This window comes from Chaetodon auriga, chromosome 2 (assembly GCF_051107435.1).
Source record: "Chaetodon auriga isolate fChaAug3 chromosome 2, fChaAug3.hap1, whole genome shotgun sequence".
In the NCBI taxonomy this organism is placed as follows: domain Eukaryota; kingdom Metazoa; phylum Chordata; class Actinopteri; order Chaetodontiformes; family Chaetodontidae; genus Chaetodon; species Chaetodon auriga.
Window position 1 is genome coordinate 12,658,564 of NC_135075.1, and position 22,206 is coordinate 12,680,769.

Below are 22,206 nucleotides of genomic sequence, written 5' to 3' on the forward strand. Positions count from 1 at the left end.
ATGCTTGATTTTTATCCGTCAGACACCCAATAATCCCCTCCAGCCCTGACAGCAGCACTGTTCAGTTGTCAGCGTCTTAACAAAGCAATGGCTATAATCAGCTCTGTCAGCTCTGCTTCCGAGAGTTAACTGTCTAGTTCCTGTACCCGTCAAACTCTACCATCCGCACTTGTATCGAGCTTGCATCTCAGCTCTTGAGCCCGGGTGAGAGAATCTCCTTGAATACAAACGAGGCTGAACGAGGCCGTGGTCGGCAGCGGCCGCACATAAGTGATGTTAAGTCCAAAGGAAGAAGGGCAACGTTCTCTGTGTGTGTTAATGATGGCTCACTGTCACGCTGGCTTTAGTGGCTGAGAGGCTGAGACGGGGCTTTGATCTGTGCTCTCTGGCATACAGGCTTGCTGGTTCACTGGCAAGAGCTGAGGAGCCATGGGCAGACAAAGTCAAATTCATCGGTGAAGGACTGAAGGTCTCTCTCCTTCTCTGTGTCCCAAATACTGAAGACTGTGACCAGTAAACATGTTAGAGGGTTAAAATGAATTCTGGTTTCAGTTTGGGGATGGGAATCTCAGTTTGATGGGAAGAGCCATAAAATGTAATGTTTCTTGTAAAGCAGATTGCCGAGCAAACAACTAGTGGTCAAATGCAAGTTTTATTTGAGGAACATAAATACAACTCCAATAACAGTGAGCTATATTAAGCTATATTCATATGCAAATTCACCATGCATGCTCCCTTAAATTATTCTCCTCTCCAGAATACATCACGGAAAATGTATTCAGATTTTTTTCGAGCAAAGACTTTGCATGTCATTGATCCTCCAAAAAGGAGCATTTTCACCAGGGTTTGTAATTCATTACATATTTGGCTGCAATGTTGTAATTTCTGACATCCTGAAAGGCCAACCTTCAGTGTTGCTTTCCTGTTTGTGAAAGTAAGCCGCACATTTTCCATTTCGTTTTTTTATCGTTTCAGTTTGGCATCAAAATGTTGCTGTTGCTCTTTTCAAGCCCCATGATATCAGTGATGTTACAGCCAGCTTTACTGCGATGGCTGAAAGCTCCAATGTTAATGTCCACACTGTCACACAAAGCCAAACACTACAGGAGTGCACTGATGTTTCCATAATGGAATGAAGGCATTGAAAAAGACAAAATAGCATAAATTGATATTGTGAAATGGACCATAATTTTCATATCTTTGTGAGCAGCAGTGTGTTGGAACAACTGCAATGACTGCAATCTGTTTGGATTTCGCACAATAAACACATTCAAACATTTGCATACAAGCAGCTCCTACTGTGACAGTCAGAACTTTGTTTCGAAATCTTGCCTCAGGTCAGGGATTGGTGAGTGTTTATACATGTTTGATATGCATGTGGGGAATCATGGGTCACCTGAGTCATCTGTCTAATTGGAGGAACCATTATTAACATTTGACCAGGGGTCCATGACTCGCTTGTCTCGGCTCCCTGATTAGCATTTTGTCATTATAATTTCAACTTACACTGGACTGAGGGATTGCTCAGGAGTCTTATTATTTTATTGCATAACTGGATTCATTTAGCTTTTCAGTTGGAGCTACTGACAAAGCTAAGAGGCCACATTTCTGCAGGCCCTAAACATCATAGAGCTCACAGCAAATGCAGAGCAGTCTGTGGAGGAAACAGACACTGTATTTGTATAAGATGACCTGTTTAATATAGATACAGATAATTATAAGTATGATAGAGATAATTATAGACAAGTGATCACCGACAGCCTATGGGTAAAATACTATTACTTCATGTTTCTCAAAAGGATGGGATGGAGGAGATTGACATTGCACCAGCAGACAAAGCTCTTCATACTAAATTTCCATCCACTGGTGCCATTATTACCATTCATGACACCAGATGCAGAAGAGTTTTAGATGTTAGTATGGTGAGTGACTGTACACACATACCTATTTCCAAAAGTGCAAGGCCAGAAACAAATTGTAAAAAACGAGATATGCACACATCATGAGATTTCCTAAATTACAGATTTGCTGTGCTCTCTGTACTGCAATACATCACTGCTAGTACTTTAAACTTGTGTGATATGTGTGAAATTACACATAAATGCCTTTTACAGCAGAGCAAAGTATTACAGTGTGGCTTTTTCAAAGGTTTCCAAAGTCATCTCAAAGACAAACCATCCAAAGATTTCACCTGAAATCAAAAGAAAAAAACAAACAAACAAACAAAAAAGCCCACAATGTGCTAAAACTCTGAGCATCAGAACCTTCTGATGAACTGGACAGGTGCACGGACAGTCATTTAGCTGTGTGAATTGCACCCATTGTGCAATGGTCAAAGCATCTGTTCTCGGCATATGTGATGGAGTAATGGGAGCTTAATAGCTCTTAGTCAGAGCTATTGAGGAAAGTGAGTCACAGCTGTGGACAGCTACCATCACCTGGCTATTAGAAAGATGAGGCTTTTTCATTCTCGCAAGGACCATATCCACCACAAATCATGCATCCCGATCCAATACAAGAAACTAATTTGTTTTGAGTGTTAGGCCAGTGTGTCCAGGTGATTGGACTCTTCTAGTCGATGATGGAGCAACAGCGAGAATGCTCATTGATATCAAGAAGTCTCTTTTTAGGAGCTCAGTGAGCTGGCTGCTCCCAATGTGTGCCTCTCTGCACATGTTGCAGCCTCTCGTGAATTATATGCCTATTCTGACACATTCCAATGATTGCATCATGCTTATTTGAACAAACTTTGCTGAAGGTGATGGAAATTTGGGTCTGTGGTGCTTAAAATTAGACACAAAGTCTGGCACCCTTCAGATAAGCTCCTCTTGCTGCAGGTACAAGTGGCCTCAGGTTTGGATCTGTCACTATTTCTCCCTATTGGCATTTTAGGAAGCCAATGAGCAAAAACATGGCAGTCCACCATCACAGTCTCCATGTGTCCAAATGAACCACGTCACATGAGATCTTCAGTTGAAGCATTATTGAAGCGCAGTGTTTATTTGAGGCTGTGACTTTATTTGTCAGAGTCTGGGTGCACTTACTTTGAAATGACGACTAATCTGCAGATCCTAAACATACTGACACTCTGCAGTCAGGCAATATAATTATTCTAACTTAAAAAAAACAAAACAAAACACAAATGAGACTGAGAAGGGAATGAAAGCGGTCTAATGCTGTCATTATAATGCCAGTTTTACCAGCTGTGGGCTAACCAGCATCTTGTAGTGGGTGATACATGACTGAGTTCACGCCTCTGAGTAGATGTGAGATTGTTTGCCTTTTCTGGGCCCGCGGTGCTATTTCAGCCCTGGCTTTGTGCCCCCAGTGCAGGACAGACTGATTGGGCAAGATCATCCTGTGTGGTACAGCAGAGCTGGAGATGTGTGAAAATGTGTGGGTGAGATGACTGGATTTTTTTTTATTTTCCTGTTTATTTTTTTCCCTTTATTTGATAGTGACAGGTGAAGAGGAGATGAGGAGAGGGAGGGGTATGCAGCACAGGTCACTGGCTGGAATTTAACCAGCAGCATGCCTGGATTTGATTATGGTGCTACCAACCCTGAGGGAAAATAGATAATGGATGTGTGGGCATGTGAGTGTATGTGTGTCTTGTTCTTCTGGCTGCATTCACTAGGATGTGATTCCATCGTGGTGGTTTAGGGCAATTATTATTGAGGATATTCCTTCAAACAAATGACTGTAAATAAAGCTGTATATACATTTTTCTGCCAGCTCCCAAAGGAACCAAGTCCTCTCATCGAGCTATTATAGTAATACCAGCTTTTCTATTCCTGTATTGGCTGAATCCCTTTAAATGTCTTTGCTCCTCCTCACAGTAACTACGTCATTATATAAACCGTTTGAACAGTCATTTGTCTTATTTTCTAACCTCTGCAGTTGATTTGGGGATTTGTGCAGTATTTAGCCCTGCTAGCAGCGTGTCTCCAGTAATGGCAATGTCTTTCCCCGCAGACAGAATCTGACTGATTTTGTTGATCCCCTGACTTCAATCCAGAATTTTGTCTTATGACCAAATACCTGAAAAATTTCCGATCAGCCTCAGCTGTACTTCGTAATAAGAAGCTAACTTTACAACTGCTAAATACCAGCATGTTAATGTTGTCATTGTGAGCATGTACTGCAAAAATAAAAAATAATTTCAACAGGGGACAGAATACTTAAAATGAGCAAATTTATCTGCCAGCAGAACGAGAAATTATCACATACAAAAAATTTTGAAAACAAGTGAAAATCAAACAACTTAATGATTCATACAAGTCTAGTTTGAAGCAAGTTACTCAGAACCAGTAATAAAAATCTCAGAAAGAAGTTATAATGTCTTGTTAACGTGAGGTTGTTATGTTAGCATTTAGCTGAAAGCACTGCTGTGTCGAAGTACAGCTTAACAGTGCTGCTAGCGTGACTACAGACTCATGGTCTTAATGTTATTCCACACTGCTGCATGTTGTTTGCCAGTGAATGATTTGAGGAGGAGGAGCACGTCTTACGAGCAGGCAAAGGAGGGACATTCGACAACAAGATCCTCTCTCTACAGCGACCCACTTCACTGAAACAATCACACATTTTACACTGACCTACTTTGATGCGGTTTCCAAAACTCTTCCTCTCAGGACATTATTTTTACAGTATGGGCTCACTTTCATTTCCGTTTTGCTTTTCATCTCATAGATCCTGCTGCATTCACTTACAGCATAACGTAAATCTTGAGGCAGTGAGCTGAAAATTTCTTGGCACTCTTTCAGTCGGATAGAGGCACACAGTGTGATACTGTTTCCTGTTTTACCCACAAAATACAAGCTGATTTCTGCTGTGACAGCATCTGAAAAGCACAACGTGAAAACTGCCAACTTTTACCTGACAATTGTAGTCAAGTGAAAAATCCCATCCCATCCAGAGAAACAGATGATGCGAATCATAAATGATCAATGAACCGCAGTTTGTCAGGGACCTAACCATGCAGTTTATAATGCTGCCCGTCACCTGACCTGTGTTGACTCGGGCCATGCCACAGTCCGTGCTGTTGGGAATTTTGTGATGATGCTGAGCGTCCCTGCCAGGCTGCAAGCTCGCTGTGTCTGTCTGGCAGGCTGAGCAGGAATCTCCCAGGAGGAAGTCCTGGCCTGAATAATTCAACAGCTGGTGGGAAAAAAGATCCTGCTTGGTTCTGCCATCGATCCGACACTAAAGCAATGCCAGCACTACAGTTTGGACTCAGACGAGTGAGGCTGTGAAAAGAGCTTCATTTATGACTCGCTACTGCTCTTTTTGTTATAGGCGAAAATAGATTTGAGAACATCGCCTTCAGTGGAGGTCTAAACTTTACAATAGATCGATGTGTATGTCACTATTGGAGCACATATATTGCTAAAATGATAATGCAGACAAGACAGTGAGAAGAAAAGAGACAGTGATGAAGGGCCTGTGAAACTTCATTTTGATACATCATCCAGCTTTAATAACACTGCTGCATAATGCTTTCCCCAGCGCCCTTATAAACAGATTACTCCCCTTCTTCCACCTCCTCATTTTCCTCTATTGCTTCCTATGTTATCTCTTTTTCCCCCTCCCATCCGTTTGCTCCTTTTTCATCTCCTGCTATAATTCCTCTCTCTAAGCTCACCTCTCTTTTTACCTTGTTCTCGCCTCCTCATTCCTCATTAACTCCTCCCTTCCTCTGTCATCTGCCACTGCCATCAACACGTCCCTTTCATTTTGCCTCACTGGCAAAGCTTTTTCATTCAAGAGTGTGAGGATAGCCTCCCTATTACAATCCATCCAAGCTTAAATGTCCTTGAGGAAAACACTCAGCCCTTCTCTGCTTTTCTTTAGTGACAAATTGTCATTGCTGGATGAAAATCTCACATTTTCAATGCATCAGGATTTCAGGAAAGCAGATTTTCTAAACTAAAATAAATGTGAAAGGGTTTTTAAGCATAAGATTTGTTAAACATACAAATATAGAACCAATACTAGAGCATTAAGGTGTATAATTATCTCTTGCAGTGACATTTAGGCTCATTTTCAAACAGTTTAAAATGTGTGTAACTAATATACATTGAACCCCAAAGTACAGTGACATGTACATAGGCTCCAGGAAAAGTGGCTGATTGCTATGACGTCAAACAAACATTTTCGATGAGTGATTGCTGTCAGTGTTAACTTAGGCTACAAATACATGTGTGACTGCTTCACAATAAAAGCCACCCACCCTGTGCTTCACCATTATGACGTGAACTAGCAGCAGCAGCAGTAGGAAGTGTTGGATTAGCCTGAGCGGCAGCTTAATACAACTCTGATATGTTACTCCGAAATTTACCAGTAAACAATGAGACTGTAACCAATTAGATAAAACTGCCAATAGTAACGCTGGATTATGTGCATGCACCGTTTCATGAGAATTACTTGTCTGTAGGTCAGTAATTTCATTCTGAGGAAGTGGCGGTGAAAACTACTATATAAAGAGGTAATTACAGAATGCAGACACACTGAATTGGTCAATGCTGAAAGAATGCAGACAACAATAGTATTAAAACAGGATTTGATTTCAGAAAAACCTATACGATTCTAACTATTGGCACGCACTTTTAAAAAGCAGTTTTCTTCTTCAAATTTGTACATCATAACAGTCGTTGTTGGTGCAGCTTTCTTATTCTGATGTGTCTCATGCTTTAAACCTGCAATAACTGATTTTTTGGCCACTTGGGGGCAGCAAGTTGTCAACAACATTGACACATCATTAGCTTTTAAGTTAATATGTGAACTTCTTAGTAAGCTGTTGCTTATTTACACAGCAGCAGTTGGAGCAACATGTTTGTGTTCATCTTCACTCTCCTCTTGCTCTGTCTCTGCTCTCCACCAACTCCGGAGGGAAATATCTCGCTCTTTAGCTCTTAAATGCTCCACTATGTTCACCAACTTTTTCTGTCTGCTGTTGAAACACATCTTAGTTGCCTTGGTACAAACTTACACTACACTTTGCCAAATCTGTTTGGCTCCATTTCAGCTGTGCCTTTCGTTATCTACTCAGTGATTCTGCAGGTGATAAATATCCAGTTTTGTTCTCTTATTTTCTACAACACACACACACACACACACACACACACACACACACACACACACACACACACAGTGTGCCTTGAGTTTTGCTGCATTGTGTACGAACAAGAGGTCAATATGAGGTCTGCATGAATACAGTATAGATTCATTCTACACCCACAAACTGTCCTCCTTGAAGCAGAAAAATACACCCTCGATGGGAACCTTTCACCCTCGATGCAGACATACATTTCAAAGTCTTTTCTTGGATGCAAATTTCCAGGGCATGCTGTGAACGAAACATGTGTTGGCTATATCCCCCAAGACATGACAATTCCGTAAATATTCACATGTAACAGATACAATGCAGTGGAAATGAATGCATCTGGTGAGCAGTATCTGCAAGGAGTCCTCATTTAAGTTTAAATCTTTGAGCTCCCAAAGTTTTAAGCATTAGCCTGTAGCAGTCTATTTGTGCTGACTCGTGCTTTTATTCCAAGTCAAGAATATCATCAGCTCAATTTTCAGGTCTTGAAACGCCTCTTCAAAAAGAACCACTCATCCCTAGATATTTATCACACTTTTCTCAGCCTGCACTCACAGCAGTTGAGTTGGAGAGCTGAGGAACCTCCTGCAGGTTACAGGGAAGGAGCTGTCTAATTATTGTGGTTTGTGTCAGATCTCTGTAAATAAAGTCAGCCATGTCTGTGTGTCTGTCTAACAGGGGCTTATTTCTTCTCCCTGTGCAAGAGGAACTCCGTTAGACTCAGTCTATTTCTGATCTAATCTCTGAGGACTTCATTTTTCTCTCCCTCTCTTTCCATCTCTCTCACTCACACACACTCTGACACACATTTTCTCCTCTCCTTTTCTTGTTCTTACATTTGATTTTCTCTTACATTCCTGCTCTCTTGATTTCACAAATTCCCTTGTGCACAGAGACATACATACCCAAATCCTGCCCCCGCTGCCTCCGCACATCTCAGATCTTTTCATAACCTCATTTACATAAGGGAAGTTGTGTTTCAGGAAGTTAGTTTGAAACCCCTTTAGTATTGCCAATCCCTTTGAAATGGATTACGCAACACCTAATGCAAATCTGGTGGCGCATTTTAAATATTTAATGTCACAGAAGTAGTTGTTATGATGCTCCGGTGAAAAGTTTATTCTTGTCCTTAAAGGAATATTTAAGACAAACTCACATGTAACTGAAAAATCTCATTTTTCATCATCCTTTTCTCTTCAAAATACAGTGACCTCAAATTATGAGACTGTCTTTCAAGCAACATCTCCTGTTCACTGCTTCGTGGAGCAAGCTGTATTTTACAGTAATTATCACAGTCTGCAACCCTGAAGACATACACTCCTCAAAACCATTTTCAAAGTCTCTGCTGATTTATGATTCGAAACACTGGTTTCATTTTTCTGGGCCTCACTGAGTACTACATGCAGCTCTGCTTTAAAGCTCTGGGGATTTGACGTGATCAAATTTTGGGTGAGGTCTACTTCAAAATTTAGGACAGGACCGTTGTTGACTTGGAGCTGCTGTGTAGGAGGGCATATGCTGTGGTGCTGTGGGGGCTGCACTTGACACAGGGTAATAAAAGAGTCGCTTTGATGAGGTTTTGTTTCAGAAGACCCAGATCTGAATACACTCAGGTTGAGCTCATGCTGGCTTGGTGTTGGTGCAGCTTTTTGTGGTGCTTCTGTCCCACTTCCTGGTTGAGTGTCTTCATGTGCATCTCATTGTCTATGCATGTGCTGTACTGTATGTAGGTGGATATATATTTTATGCCACAATTTGCATGTTGACATGAAGATTAAATTGGGATGTGTGTGTATTATGTACTAGAATTGCTGACTTTGTCTACTAATCACACCACTGTGATTACACAGCAGTCACTCTTGCCTTTACATTTTGTCTGTAATTGCTTTTTTTTATAGTTTTAATTTTGTTTGATATACCTCAAACTATTCATTTTTCACTTTGTCTATTTATCTGCCTTATTTCTGTCCTTGCGCTGCTGCAGTACCTGAATTTCCCCTCTGGGGATCAATAAAGGTTTATCTTATCATGACCTCAATCAACCGATTCCCTTCACCCTGGATGCCAATTATACTGGCTTAATTTTTTTTGCTGAACATTAAAAAAAACATATTCTCACATAAAAGCTGGCATTCAAATGATGGCCAGGGGCATGGCCAGTACGAACAAATAAAGGTCAGAAAAAAACCCATTGCAGGGTGTGAAATTACCTGTAACCTACTACTACAGCTCACATTGTAAATTCAACATAATACACATTTCCTCCGTCAGAACTATTCAGGACAACAGCATCATGTTATACTCACCACTCCACTTTCTATTTATTAAGACAAACAATGTTCACATACTCTTAATTCCAGTCATTTCTTCTTTGTTGTTCTCCTGATTGAGCTCAGCACCTCCTGTCTTAACATTAAAAGCCTACATGTAAAACACAGACTGTATAAAACATGGATGTAGTCTCTGTGACGTCAACTGTAGGTTTCTGAAGAGTCACAGTGAGGCTCAGTGACAGTGGCTCTGGCCTTTGCCATCTTGGCAGTATCTAGCTAATCCAAAATGGTTAAAGAGGTGGTGTGTGGGTGGAGCTGAGCTGAAAGATACCTGGTTGTTGAAACCTAGCGGCTAGCTATCACTCAAAGCATCCATCCCCATAATTATGCATCACTTTTAGCCTTAATATAATTCAATTCAAGGAGTGACTTATATAAAGATTCATCCCTGTACAGTTGACATGAACGGGGAAATTAGCTCCAAAACTGTTCTTTGTACTAGGCTGTAAACATGTTTATTTCTGATGTTAAGTGGGAAATTAATATGGGGGTCTATGGGGAGTGAATTGCTTTTGGAACCAGCATAAAGTGGCAATTTGAGGAACTGCATGAACTGAACTTTTAACATGAAAGTCCTATAGGAAATGTTTAGTTTTATTCATGAGAGCTTTATGGAAAAGGCAAAGCAGAATGCCTGACGTGACTCTTGCTGTACTGATGGAATGAGTCCTGTAGAAATGAGTATTAAACAAAATTTATCAAGACAAACAAGTAAACATGCACTGAGATTTAACTTGATAGTATCTGGGGAACAGGGGAAATACAGAATAAAGGCTGTCCCAAATAAAAGCCTGGTTCTCTCAACCTATTTGGGAATTTGAGATATTTTACTTCATCTACCCAAATACAGAGCTGGTGGGAAAATAACAGCAACACAAAAATATTAAAGATAAAAGCAAGAACACACATATGACCTCTAAAAAGAATAAAACACCTCACTGAAAGAGTGTCAGCAAAACTGTTACATTTACGGAGGCAGTGTTTGATGCAGGCTGTTGTACTAGAATACAATAGGTTGCACAGGTGGTCAACGCATCCTTTTTCAAACACACTGCGTATGGAAGCTACTCCACTCTGACAGCAAGGCCTCTATCTTGTGTGGATAAGCAAAGCCTGTATTTTGCTCAAATTTACTGACATCATATCTGGGGGATAGTGATGTCAGAACAGTGAGCCTCCTGAATTTACACCCTTTCAAAGCTTTCATTTATAATTGCCAGCGCAGTCCCCATAATCCTTGACCAGGAAAGATGATGATTCACAGCATCACATGACCTCTGTAATTGGCAAAACAAAGTAATTTGCATTAGAATTTTTAGTTTACAAATTGCAGACTTTGTAGATTTGCATGGGGTTAAAATCACAGATGTCCTCTGCAATTATTAATTGACTTGAGGTCCACAGTTTACACTAGTCCCATGCAAATAGGGCTTAAGGTTACTCCTTCTCTCAGCAACAACACTGATGATTTTTTTTTTTTAATGTTTTTCTCTCAAATGCAGTTTGGGAGGATTAATTACAAATCATAAAAACACTAATAATCACATTGTATAAATGGATAACATGTTAATCCAAAAGATAGTTATCATTTGTGTGTGTTTATGTTTCCAGACTGCAGTTACCGTCCACTTGTAGGTGAGCTGACATGATTTTTTTTTTTTTTTTAGGTCTAGAGCACAGGTTTTAAAAGTACTTGTCAAAAAGTAGAAGCTTTTTAATATTTTAATGACAAGAAACACTTTTGATTATTCAACAGACAGAAAATGACCACCTCTTAGTGAATAAGTAAAAGTATATTCTGTTGTTTTGTCCATTTTTTTGTGATGTTGTAATTGTTGTAATTAATCTGTAATTATGTCCTGACTTTTCCCCCCATTGTGTTGTTTGCTAATGGACACAAACCAAGTGCCTCATTGTGTTGTTTGTTTTCATGAATGTGAAAAGGCTTCATTTTCGAGATAGATGGGCTTAGCTTTTCTTTGATAATAGTAAACATCGTGATGACCATCATTCATGTACAGAATCTTTACAACATCCAACGCAGCATGTGTCAGGGATGAAATTAAGTGCACATGGCCGAAGGCACTATGTGTTAGGTTTCCTGGTTGTCCATCCCATTCACGTGAACGCAATGTCTCGGGAATGCCAAGAAGAATCAAATTTTACATATATGTTCATGTTAATTTTGTCAGATATTTTGTATTGACACACACACATTGTCTACTATCATGGCTACGACTTTGTGTTCTGTTAGAATCAGCTTTGGTGGCCAAGCATGTGAAGACTTACTTTGGAGAGCCCCGCCAAACACCACACACACAGAGACAGGTGTGTGTGTGTGTGTGTGTGTGTGTGTGTGTGTGTGTGTGTGTGTGATAGGAGATCTGCAGGAGCTACACTGAAGGATCTGAGTCTCCTCAGGAAGACCAGTCTGCTCTGTCCCTTCCTTAAGAAGGCTTCAGTGTTGTGAGTCCAGCCTAGAGTTTTATTGATTTGGACTTCAAGACACTTGTTGAGTCTGCTCTTTTCACTTCCTCTCCCTGGATGACAACCATGGCGGGGGGCGTCCTGTTTGTCTGGTAGTCCACCACAGGCTCATTGCTTCTGCTGATGTTGAGCTTCCGGTGATTGTCGCTGCACCATGTGATGAAGCTCTCTGTCAGTCCTCTGTAAAAACAGTCTCTGAGTGAAAATTGGATCCAAACTATAAAACGTCTTCCTCACAATTATCTCTCTGGAAAGATGGCAACACCTCTCCCCAAGGACCTCGTGGCCCAAACCACAGCTGGTATCCAACAACCTATCTGTCTCCAGCAGAAACAACAGAGGAAGCACTCCCTCAACGCATGAGGAAGAGTTACTGTGTTTAGTTCACAGTGTGTAACAATCGTTGTACACAGAGCAGCATTGTTTACTGAGTGCCAGTTTGCTTTCCATCTCAATGCATTAGATTACAGATATACTCTATGTACTCTAAGTGGCATTTGCTGGCCATCAGCACACTCTGACTATGAAAGATGGCTTCCAATAAAAGCTTACATGAGATTACTAAGATAGCAGTTCTGAAATGTGTTTATCGGATAGCAAGAGTGATTGAACCACCATGTTACATCGACTTTGCCTTCGCTGCAGCGTGAGAGTGACTTTGTTTCAGGAAAATCTTTCACCACATCAAGGCAAGCATTCATCAAAGGGGGAAACTATATATTTCGTTCAATAATGCATGACGGTGCTGAGAGAAAACCGTTTTTCCTCGCATATCTGCAATTTTTGGAGATTTTTTTTTTTTTAACCAGTGATTTCTGGCATGTCAGAGTGATTTAAGCAACTGAAAATATATGCTTTGACTGAGTGAATGTTGGGACATAAAGACCAGGGGCACAGGAATGAAAGCAATTGGAGGCAGCATCGAACAAGAGATAATGGAGAGACCATTACACAGCCGACAGATGAACAGGAGGTGGAAATGACAAGGATAGAGAGGAGGCAGTGGTGGGTGACATATGGGCTGATTCATTTTAGACCAGTGTGCAGGAAAAACATGAACTAAATTAGAAAAAAAAAGAGGGAATACTAAGATAATTGGTTGGATGCTTGCATGCTTTGGTGACCATTTGTAACACCCCTTATGGCCCCTATGAACTTCGTATGGCTATTTTAGCATTTCTCAATGAGAAATTGTTAGAGAGAACTCCCAAATTAAGTCAAATAGCTCACAGAAGATCTTTGGATACTCAACAAGTCTCTGATATTTTCTGATATGTGCCATCTACTGCTAATCCAAGACATGTCTTTAATTCTATCCTCCAGCTCAGACACAAACACGTTTTCTAGTTGACTCTGCCTTGGCATTGATCTGTTTTCTCTTCTGTGGTTATTCTTCTGACACAAGAATAGTGTTCTGTAACGCAGTCGGCAACCTTTATACACGCTGCCTCTGTTTCCTTTAATTTGTGATGATAGGCTGTAGGAATTTCAATGTGATCTGATTCACTCAGAGTTAACAGCTCTTAATATAAAAATAGAATAAATGAAAGGTCAGGTAGACTCCCACACTATATTTATTATGATGAAGTGTAATTTTAATATGAAGTGAGAAAAATAGCATCCTCCTCCGCCGCCTCCACAGCCATCTTTTCATAGAGGCAAAGACAAAAAGAATCGTTCATGTAGACTGATATAACCCATAAAGTTTCTGATTGAAATATTAAACACATGCTCACTGATAGACTCAATTCAGCAGCAATGTCTGGAATAAATAAACAGATAATTTTCTTACTGAATTTGGATCCAATGTGTGCTTTTGATTGGTTCATACAGGTGAATCTTTACACCCCCGCCGACAGTCACTGACTTATTGGTCTTATCATTGTAAAAGATCACAATACTGTACAGCAGCGTACAATATGTATTATGTGTAATGTTTCCAGAGTATTTTCTTGAGGACTCTGACACTCAAATTATAACAATGCAGCAGAGAGGGGCTGCAGCCCCACGTTGTGTGCTGTGTTTGGAGAAGAACTGAATAAATTAAAGTAAACAAAGCAGTTATTAGAAGCAATACATCCCATGGACACTTAGCATACAAGCTAAAACTGAAAACAGCTCAGTGTTCTTTCCAAACTTCCTTTCTTCTGCTGGAGTTGGAGCAGTGCAACATTTGTGATGAGAATGAAATGACTTTGGAAAAATCATCTCGCTTTAGAAACCACACACTTAACAGATGTGAACTCCTCACTGTCAGGAGTCAAACAGTGATTAAATGTATCTATGGGGATGTAAGGCACACAAAACAAACACAATATAATGAGAGGGGCGCTCTGTGTTTTGACACTAATTGTCTATAAATTAAAGATCAAAACTTCTGAAGTCAACATGTGTGAAAGTTGTCAAACAGCTCATGAATTTCTGGTGAAGTTTTAAATACAGAAACTTCTTCCTCAACAGACAAAAATAAATAAATCTGTAAAATAAGTCATCACTTAAGTGTTTAGTATTTCTGCACTATAGTACTGTGAATAACACCAACATGTTGATATTCCTCTCAGCATGTCACCTTATGATAAACCACATTTTATGGATAATATGTTTGAGCTAATTGTCTCGTCCATTCACTGCCGTCCTGCGTGAAGCACATATTAGCATTTAGAGAATGTGAAAATGTGGAAGACCACGCAGATTAAGCTACAGAGGTTGGATGCTAGAGTGGGACAGACAGGTGGAGAAGCAGCATGAAAAACCCTTGACAATAACCTTTTTGATCTTTCTCCTCACATTACTCAAGCTTGTAATTTTCTGTCTCCAACCTTTGTGGGAAATTACTGCAGCAGGCGCTAATCAAACTTCATGTTCAGAGGATTCCTTTAAAATCTGTGATAGGTTATGGACTGAAAGTATGACTCCTGACATTAGCTGTCATAATTAGCAGTTGCTAATGAATAACATTAGTCTGTGAGTTGATGATACAAATTCAAATTTAGGGTAACTGGCATGTTTTCAAACAACGTTCCTCTGGAGGATGATGAGGTTCAATAAAAAGCCTAATTCACAGAGCAAATCTCACACAAAACTTTGTCAGAAATAAAGAGGGGCTGCTGCACCATGTTGTGTGCTGATGTATTCTTTGCTGGCTGAAAAAAAGAATAGGCTGCTGGTGGAGGGAAGCTAAATGTTACTGAATCTGTATTTGGAAGAAGAAGAGCTGAATATATTAGAGTAAACAAAGCATCCAGTTATTAGAAACAATACATCCCGTGGACATTTAGCATACAAGCTAAAACTGAAAACAGCATGGCTTTCTAACCAAACTTCCTTTCTTCTGCTGGAGTTGGAGCAGTGCAACATTTGTGATTGGGATGAAATGACTCTTACAGTCAGTGCTCTGTCTGCACCAGTTTGATTATTTAATTGTCTTGCTTTAGCGGTGCCAAATCCATTTTTCTTTTCAGGTTAGATCAAATTGTAATGAAAGACACTTTTGCCTGGACCTTTGACTCTGCAGCTAGAATTTTAAACGCTGCAGCGCTTCAATCGCAATCACATGACATCAGCAAGTATCGTCTTTGTAAGTTTGAACATAAAATGAAAAACAACATGTCAGGATTTCATGCTTTCCTTTGCTGTCTCAACTGGCTCTTAAGAGCAGTAAAGGGAGGAAGGAGGAAATAGAGAAGCAGAGAAAAGATCAAAATAGATTGAAGCTGATGGAAGACCACAGCTGAAGATTTAGGATGACAGAAACTGCAGAGGAAAATGAAACAAGAAAGAAACACGAATCAAAAGAAGGCAGCGGGCTCTGACATCTCAACAGAGGCCTCTCATGTCACTGTGGTGACTGAGAAAACAAGAAGGGTAATAGTGTTGGGTACACAGTTGCCTCTGGCAGGCATTATGAAAAGGTCAAGCAAGCGTGATGGAGGTGTAACACGGACACTCGAAACACCGACGGAGGTTGAGAGATTAATTTAGAGAGTTGGATTTATAGAAAATACATTAAAATAAGGCTCAGAATAGATCGAGAAAGACAGAATGGTGAAGAGAAGAGGAGAGTGCAGTCGCCCAGATGGAAAGACTGTAACGCTCATGTCAGGTGCAGCAAGAATCTGAAAGCTCGTGCGTCAGGTGAATAAATTTCAGTGAAAGAATCGGCCTTCGACTTGGAACACCGTGCACCATTCTTGTAATATATGGATGCTTGTTTCCTGTGCTCTGGCTGTGGTGTGAGATTTTCATTTGCATTGTTAGTCAGACAAGACTAGATTAAAACTTTTAAAAGCAGATTATTCCTTCTCACCCAGTTGCAACATTAAATCTGTTGGTTAAATTAGATTTGATTAAAGTTTGGGTGACATTCTGGTCATAGTTACATACAAAAAGACAAACCTGAAGGTTCCTTCTGCTCTTGTCTTATTCCACATATTGATAAAGGCTGCACCTGAAACCCATAATAGCTTTTTAAGCTGAATTATACTGAGGAGCTCTAAGTGCATTTGTCTGTAACTCTGAACTCCAAAGAACACCACGTTCATTTGCCAAGTGGGATATTCTCCTTTTCTGAGCTACTCACTAAAGACTTTGAGCAACACGTCATTTGAAAATTGACCCAAAGCCAAAAGAAAGTCAAACTCAATCTAACATTTAATATTTTAGTTATATGAAACGCAGTAAAATGATCAGATAAACCAGGAAAACTGGAGTTATGGCTTTTTGAAGAGACACATAAAAGTAAGTAGGGGTTTACACAGAGAAGGAAATCTTAACAAATCTTATCAAAGCTTTGTGAGGATGCATCAAGTAAGATGATCCAACTTCTTTTGAGAGATGAGTTTGCATGAATAAGTAAAAAAAACAACATTATTCTACAAACCTGTACAAGTATGAAAAAAAGTGTAATGTCTCCCAATGCAGCCCAGTTCCAAGCTTCCACTTAACAGATGTGAACTCCTCACTGTCAGGAGTCAAATAGTGATTAAAACGTCCAGCGTTTCTCAGATAAAAGACTCCCATGATGCATCACTCTGGGTTCTGTGTTTTGACATTAATGGTCTTTAAATTAAAGATCAACACTTCTAAAGTCAACATGACAACTTGAGTGAAGTTGTCAAACAGCTCATGAATTTCTGATGAAGTTTTAAATACAGAAACGTCTTCCTCAACAGAGACTAAACAAATCCAGAAGTCACTTAAGTGTTTAGTATTTCTGCACCATAGTACTGTGAATAACACCAACATGTTGATATTCCTCTCAGCATGTCACCTCATGATAAACCACATTTTATGGATAATGTATTTGAGCTAATTGTCTCGTCCATTCACTGCCGTCCTGCGTGAAGCACATATTAGCATTTAGAGAATGTGAAGATGTGGAAGACTGCACTTCACAGATTAAGCTACAGAGGTTGGATGCTGGAGTGGGACAGACAGGTGGAGAAGCAGCATGAAAAACCCTTGACAATAACCTTTTTGATCTTTCTCCTCACATTACTCAAGCCTGTAATTTTCTGTCTCCAACCTTTGCTGGAAATTACTGCAGCAGGTGCTAATCAAACTTCATGTTCAGAGGATTCCTTTAAAATCTGTGATAGGTTATGGACTGAAAGTATGACTCCTGACATTAGCTGTCATAATTAGCAGTTGCTAATGAATAATATTAGTCTGTGAGTTGATGATACAAATTCAAATTTAGGGCAACTGGCATGTTTTCAAACAACGCTGCCTGTAAAATCCACAGGATGGTTCACTAAATCAGAGCAAATCTCACACAAAAGTTTGTTTCCCTGCAACTATTTTCACTTTAATATGAAAAGTGTGAGGTGAGACACTGAATGCCATCGCAACGAGGGAGGCGTGGTGGGTGTTTGGAGGGTAGAAAAAGAGACGAGTGCTCAGTAAACACAGAGACATGCTAGTAATCAGGCAGCTATTGTATGATATACCAAACCCAACAATTTTCTGTGCTGATATGCCTGCCAGCCCGCTGATTTTGTAGTCTGTGGATGGAGAAATGAGTATGTGTTTGGGCACATTACAAAGATCAGGCTTACACGTGCATAAGAATGAAAATTTAAAAAGAAATTGTGCACTCAGACACTTCATGGCTGTAGTTTCATGTTTAAGTGCTCTCTCAGTAAAACTACCTTTAAGTAGCACATGAAGTCATTGATTAAAACTTGAACCAAATGGGTATATTGATTTCAACATGCTTTGAAAGGACACCAACAGTGTATTTTAATCATCATACAGTACTATATTTTAGTTAGCCGGACAACATGAAGAGTGACAGCAGCTATATTGTGGAATATACAGGTTGCATTTGGAACTGAGGCTCCTCCACAGCCATGTTACGCCCACAGGTGTTTTCACTTATTTAGACTGATTAGAGCTGTTCCCAGGACTGTGGGTGTGCACAGGCTGTTTCCACCCAACATGAACCCGAGCAGAAGGCTAATTAACCAGAATAAAATAATTATATGTACAGTTTCTTTGGTGAACCTGCATGTAAAGCCACCCATGGTAAACCCACACAGGTGGTTTGCATCATCTTGGCTGAAGAGACCTCCATGAGGACTGTGTGGGTGTGTATCATAACCATGCTTCATTTCCCATGTCAAACCAGCAGAAAACAGTGACTACATTTACGTGCACAAAATGTTAATTTCTTTGCTGATATTCTGAAAAAGTCGATATTCCTCCTAAGCTGTCTACATGTTAACGCAAATGAATATTCCACTAATATTCCTGTTTACATGCGGCTGTGCATACTCTGATTCACAAACACAGCCACCGTCTCGAAAAGGTCGGTGTGATGATATTTGCACATATCCCGAAACCTGTTGATATCCAAGTGATTCATCATGTTTAAAAGCAGGTGTGTTTCTCCTTCTTACCAGAAATGTGGGCTTTTGCTTTGGGCATGCATGTTTACCCCAGCCTTGCAAACTGTTGCGAGGCAATGCACAGAGCTGACTGTAGACAGGCAAACTGTGGTATAGATGTCCAAAAAATGCTCCTACAACACAATTAATATCAGCATATCCCACATTAATTAAGTCATCTTTATACCTGAACCTAACCTTAACCATTATGTGGTCACATCATAAAACAGATTCGTCTTTCAACAGTGAGTGGAACACTTTAGGAAGAAACAGACAAATGCTGTATTTTTGTTGATGGGGGCATCAGATGAGAGAGCGCCTGTATTTGTGGCTCCAGAGACACGTGGACAAACAACATGTTTTGTCTTTCAGTTTGAGAGATTTGTTGTATGGGTTCCAACATGGCTCTGCCCACCCCCATCCCCCATCCTCAGCAGAGGCCTAATCAGCCAGAGTGATTGACAACACCTGCGTGGGCCTTTATAATACAGCTTCAATTACTAGTGTGAAAGTATCCTTGAAGTACTTTAATACCCTGTTTTGGAATCACTCATTGCACGAGAAGTCCCCCAGAAAACACTTGAAACTTGAACAGGAGAAGACAGCAGAGCGGGGACCTCTATTAAGGATTAATGCTGTGTGTGTGTGGAGGCTCATCATTTGTCTTCCTCTTGTGTAGAATGTCTAAAGTTATTATATTGCCACCTACTACTGTGGTTTGTTCTGTTTCCTGCCGCTATTTGCGAGGTGTCATGGGTAGCTTTTCATGCCAAGTGTGGTGGTGAACAATGTCTGAAAGGGAGAGGAGGCGGAGGCTCGATAGTCACTTAAAGAGTAAAGTTTTGTATGTTTAATGTGAATCTTAGATGGTTTCATGCAAACAGGTCAGTTTCTAATGTAGCAGTGATATTAACAGTGTGGAGGGTCTGCAGAATCAAACTGAAGACCATATCTAAAATGAGTGAGAGGGTGAGAGCTGACAGTATAAAACTGTTTCCAGAAAAGTCTGGATGCTGTGTGCTGTGATGATTTGCAAAACATTGAAAGCCCATATTTCATTGAAAATAGCACAAAGACAACATATCAGATGCTTAAACTGAGAAATTTCATTGTTTTTTGAAAGTTGTATCCTTGTTTAGAATTTGATGCCTGTAACATGTTTCAAAAAAGTTGACAGTGGCAACAAAAGACTGGAGAAGTTGTGAAAACAGCTGGTTGAACATCTCACAGTTAATCAGGTTAACTAAGGTTAGCTAAAGAGGAGAGGGACCATCCTGCTTGTTATCAGCACACAGTTCAAAAGAAATGAAAAGGAATGGAAATGGGGATGTATATACAGTATAAGTACAAAAGTTGAAATCTAGAAAAAAAATGCAATTTGACCAAAAAGTGGCGTCGCAGTGAGCACTCAGACCTCCGTGACAGCAGCATGTCAGCACGAACGAGAAGGTCTTTGTCACTGTGTAACAATTGTTTCTGTCCTCTTTCCTCATTCTCCAGAAATCTGCTGGATAAAGACACATTTTCCAAGTCAGATCCATGTAAGTATGAGACTGAATGTTTGAGTGTGCTCTCCTGTCATCCCTGTACAGATTCTCCATTCTCTAAAAACAACAACAACAAAAAAACACAGCTTTCAGTCGTGCTCCATTTTTCTCCTTTCTTCTACTCTTCTGGTTTTTTTTTCTTCTTCTTTTTCTTTTTTTTTTTTTTTGCCTGTCTTTGTGGATATGTTGCCCTGTGATTTGGGAAATCTTTGTTTTGCTCAGAGTGCCATGGCTGTTTGTTCACTGTACTGGAGCTAAAACCCTCACATTGATTTCCCATTTGGAAGCTGCCTGCATTTCTCTGATTGTCTCTCTCTTTTTGCCTTTCATTTTCTCCTTCTTTCACGTTTCATCCCTTACTGTCCCTATCTGCAACTTTCTCACAGTATGCGTGCTCTATACGCAAGGTGTTGAAACCAAACAGTGGAGAGAGGTGAGTGTACACATGCACACACACACACACACACACGCTTCATTAAAGCTGTTCAGCCATCAGTTGTCCCAAAATAGCAGGGAAATGTTCTCTAATTGGATGCTCCAGCCAACAAAGAAAAAACCCTCACAATGTAATGATCAATATGTTGACACTTCCGGGACTAAAGAGCGCAGCGGGGAGACATTAAAGCAGATCTTTCTGAGCCTTGTTTGGTTTATGCCGTTCGTGCGTTACCGTCCACTCCTCTGCTGATCATCTGACCAGTGTGCCTGTTTATCCATTCATTAATTCTTTTATTCTGCAGATGAAAAAAAAGAAGATAATGATAGCCAATGAATAAATGAACGGGATATTGAATTGACTCACTGTTAAAGTTGAAATGTGTGCATTTTTTTTTTTACATTACAAGCCTCTCCAGCAGTGGGAAGAGACTGCAGTATGGTCAGATGTAGGACTGAGCATTTGTTATGGAGGCCTACCAAGTGCTTGAACTCGCCACTGCAGACTCAGATCATAATGATAAGCTTTGTTTCTGTGACATTTTAAAGAATAAGGCTGCCAATATTCTACATTGTTTCTATTTTCAACACATCTCATGAAAAAAAATAGATATATGTGATGTCCTTTTCAGGATTTGCATCTTTAATATTAACCATCGGGGCCACAGACAGGAGAAGGTGGAAAGTATTGAAAGATTGACTGACACACTGTTGGTTTTTCTTTTTTCTTGAGTTTAGTTGGTATAACAAAAATATCAAATAATATAGAATATCACGAGCCGCAAAGTCCACCAAGGACAATGAAACACTGGAAAAATAAAGTAGGACATACTGTAATAACACTGAAGGTGCTTTTAAAATAACACAAACAATACTGGAACTCTTTTCCACCTGTGTGATTAAGCACAGGCCTAAGTGGGTTAAGTAAAGTTTGAAAAAACAAGTCTAAACTCTGCAAAACTTTGTAAAGATAAATACAGAAAGTGGGATGCAACTAGATTTCATGCTTGACTTCAGTGCTTTGAAACACAAACACGGTTCCAAATGTTAACAGTATACTGACTCCAGACTTGACTTTGTTTGTTCTAGCCAAGCAGGACAAGCTTGACAGTAAAAGAGGAACATTTCTCTCACGCAGACAACACAGAAAGACCAAAATAAACACCCAGAGAGCGATATTTGTTAGTTTGTATTTTGTGATTTTTAAGTTCATGTTTCAAATGCTTGTGCATACCGTATACATCTGTTTGTGTATTGCAAACTACTGTTTTTGTTTTGTTTATCCCCAAAAAGTTTCTGTGTGTGTGTGTGTGTGTGTGTGTGTGTGTGTGTGTGTTTTATGCATACATTTCCATAACACAACTACTATATGGTAGCTGTCTTTGATGTCAGCCCCCATTTTTGACATCATT

General features: G+C 40.0%; 1 protein-coding gene across 4 annotated transcripts in view; it reads left to right on the top strand.

Annotated features, from left to right (window-relative positions):
- The window catches only part of cpne5b (copine Vb), a 117,182-nt gene that overhangs the window by 7,045 nt on the left and 87,931 nt on the right, over nt 1-22,206 (top strand). For all 4 annotated transcript variants that reach the window (XM_076755022.1, XM_076754993.1, XM_076755011.1 and 1 more), the window contains exons 3-4: nt 20,313-20,353; nt 20,746-20,792. In XM_076755022.1, the coding sequence (XP_076611137.1) occupies nt 20,313-20,353; nt 20,746-20,792 (88 nt within the window). The remainder of the gene's footprint in view (nt 1-20,312; nt 20,354-20,745; nt 20,793-22,206) is intronic.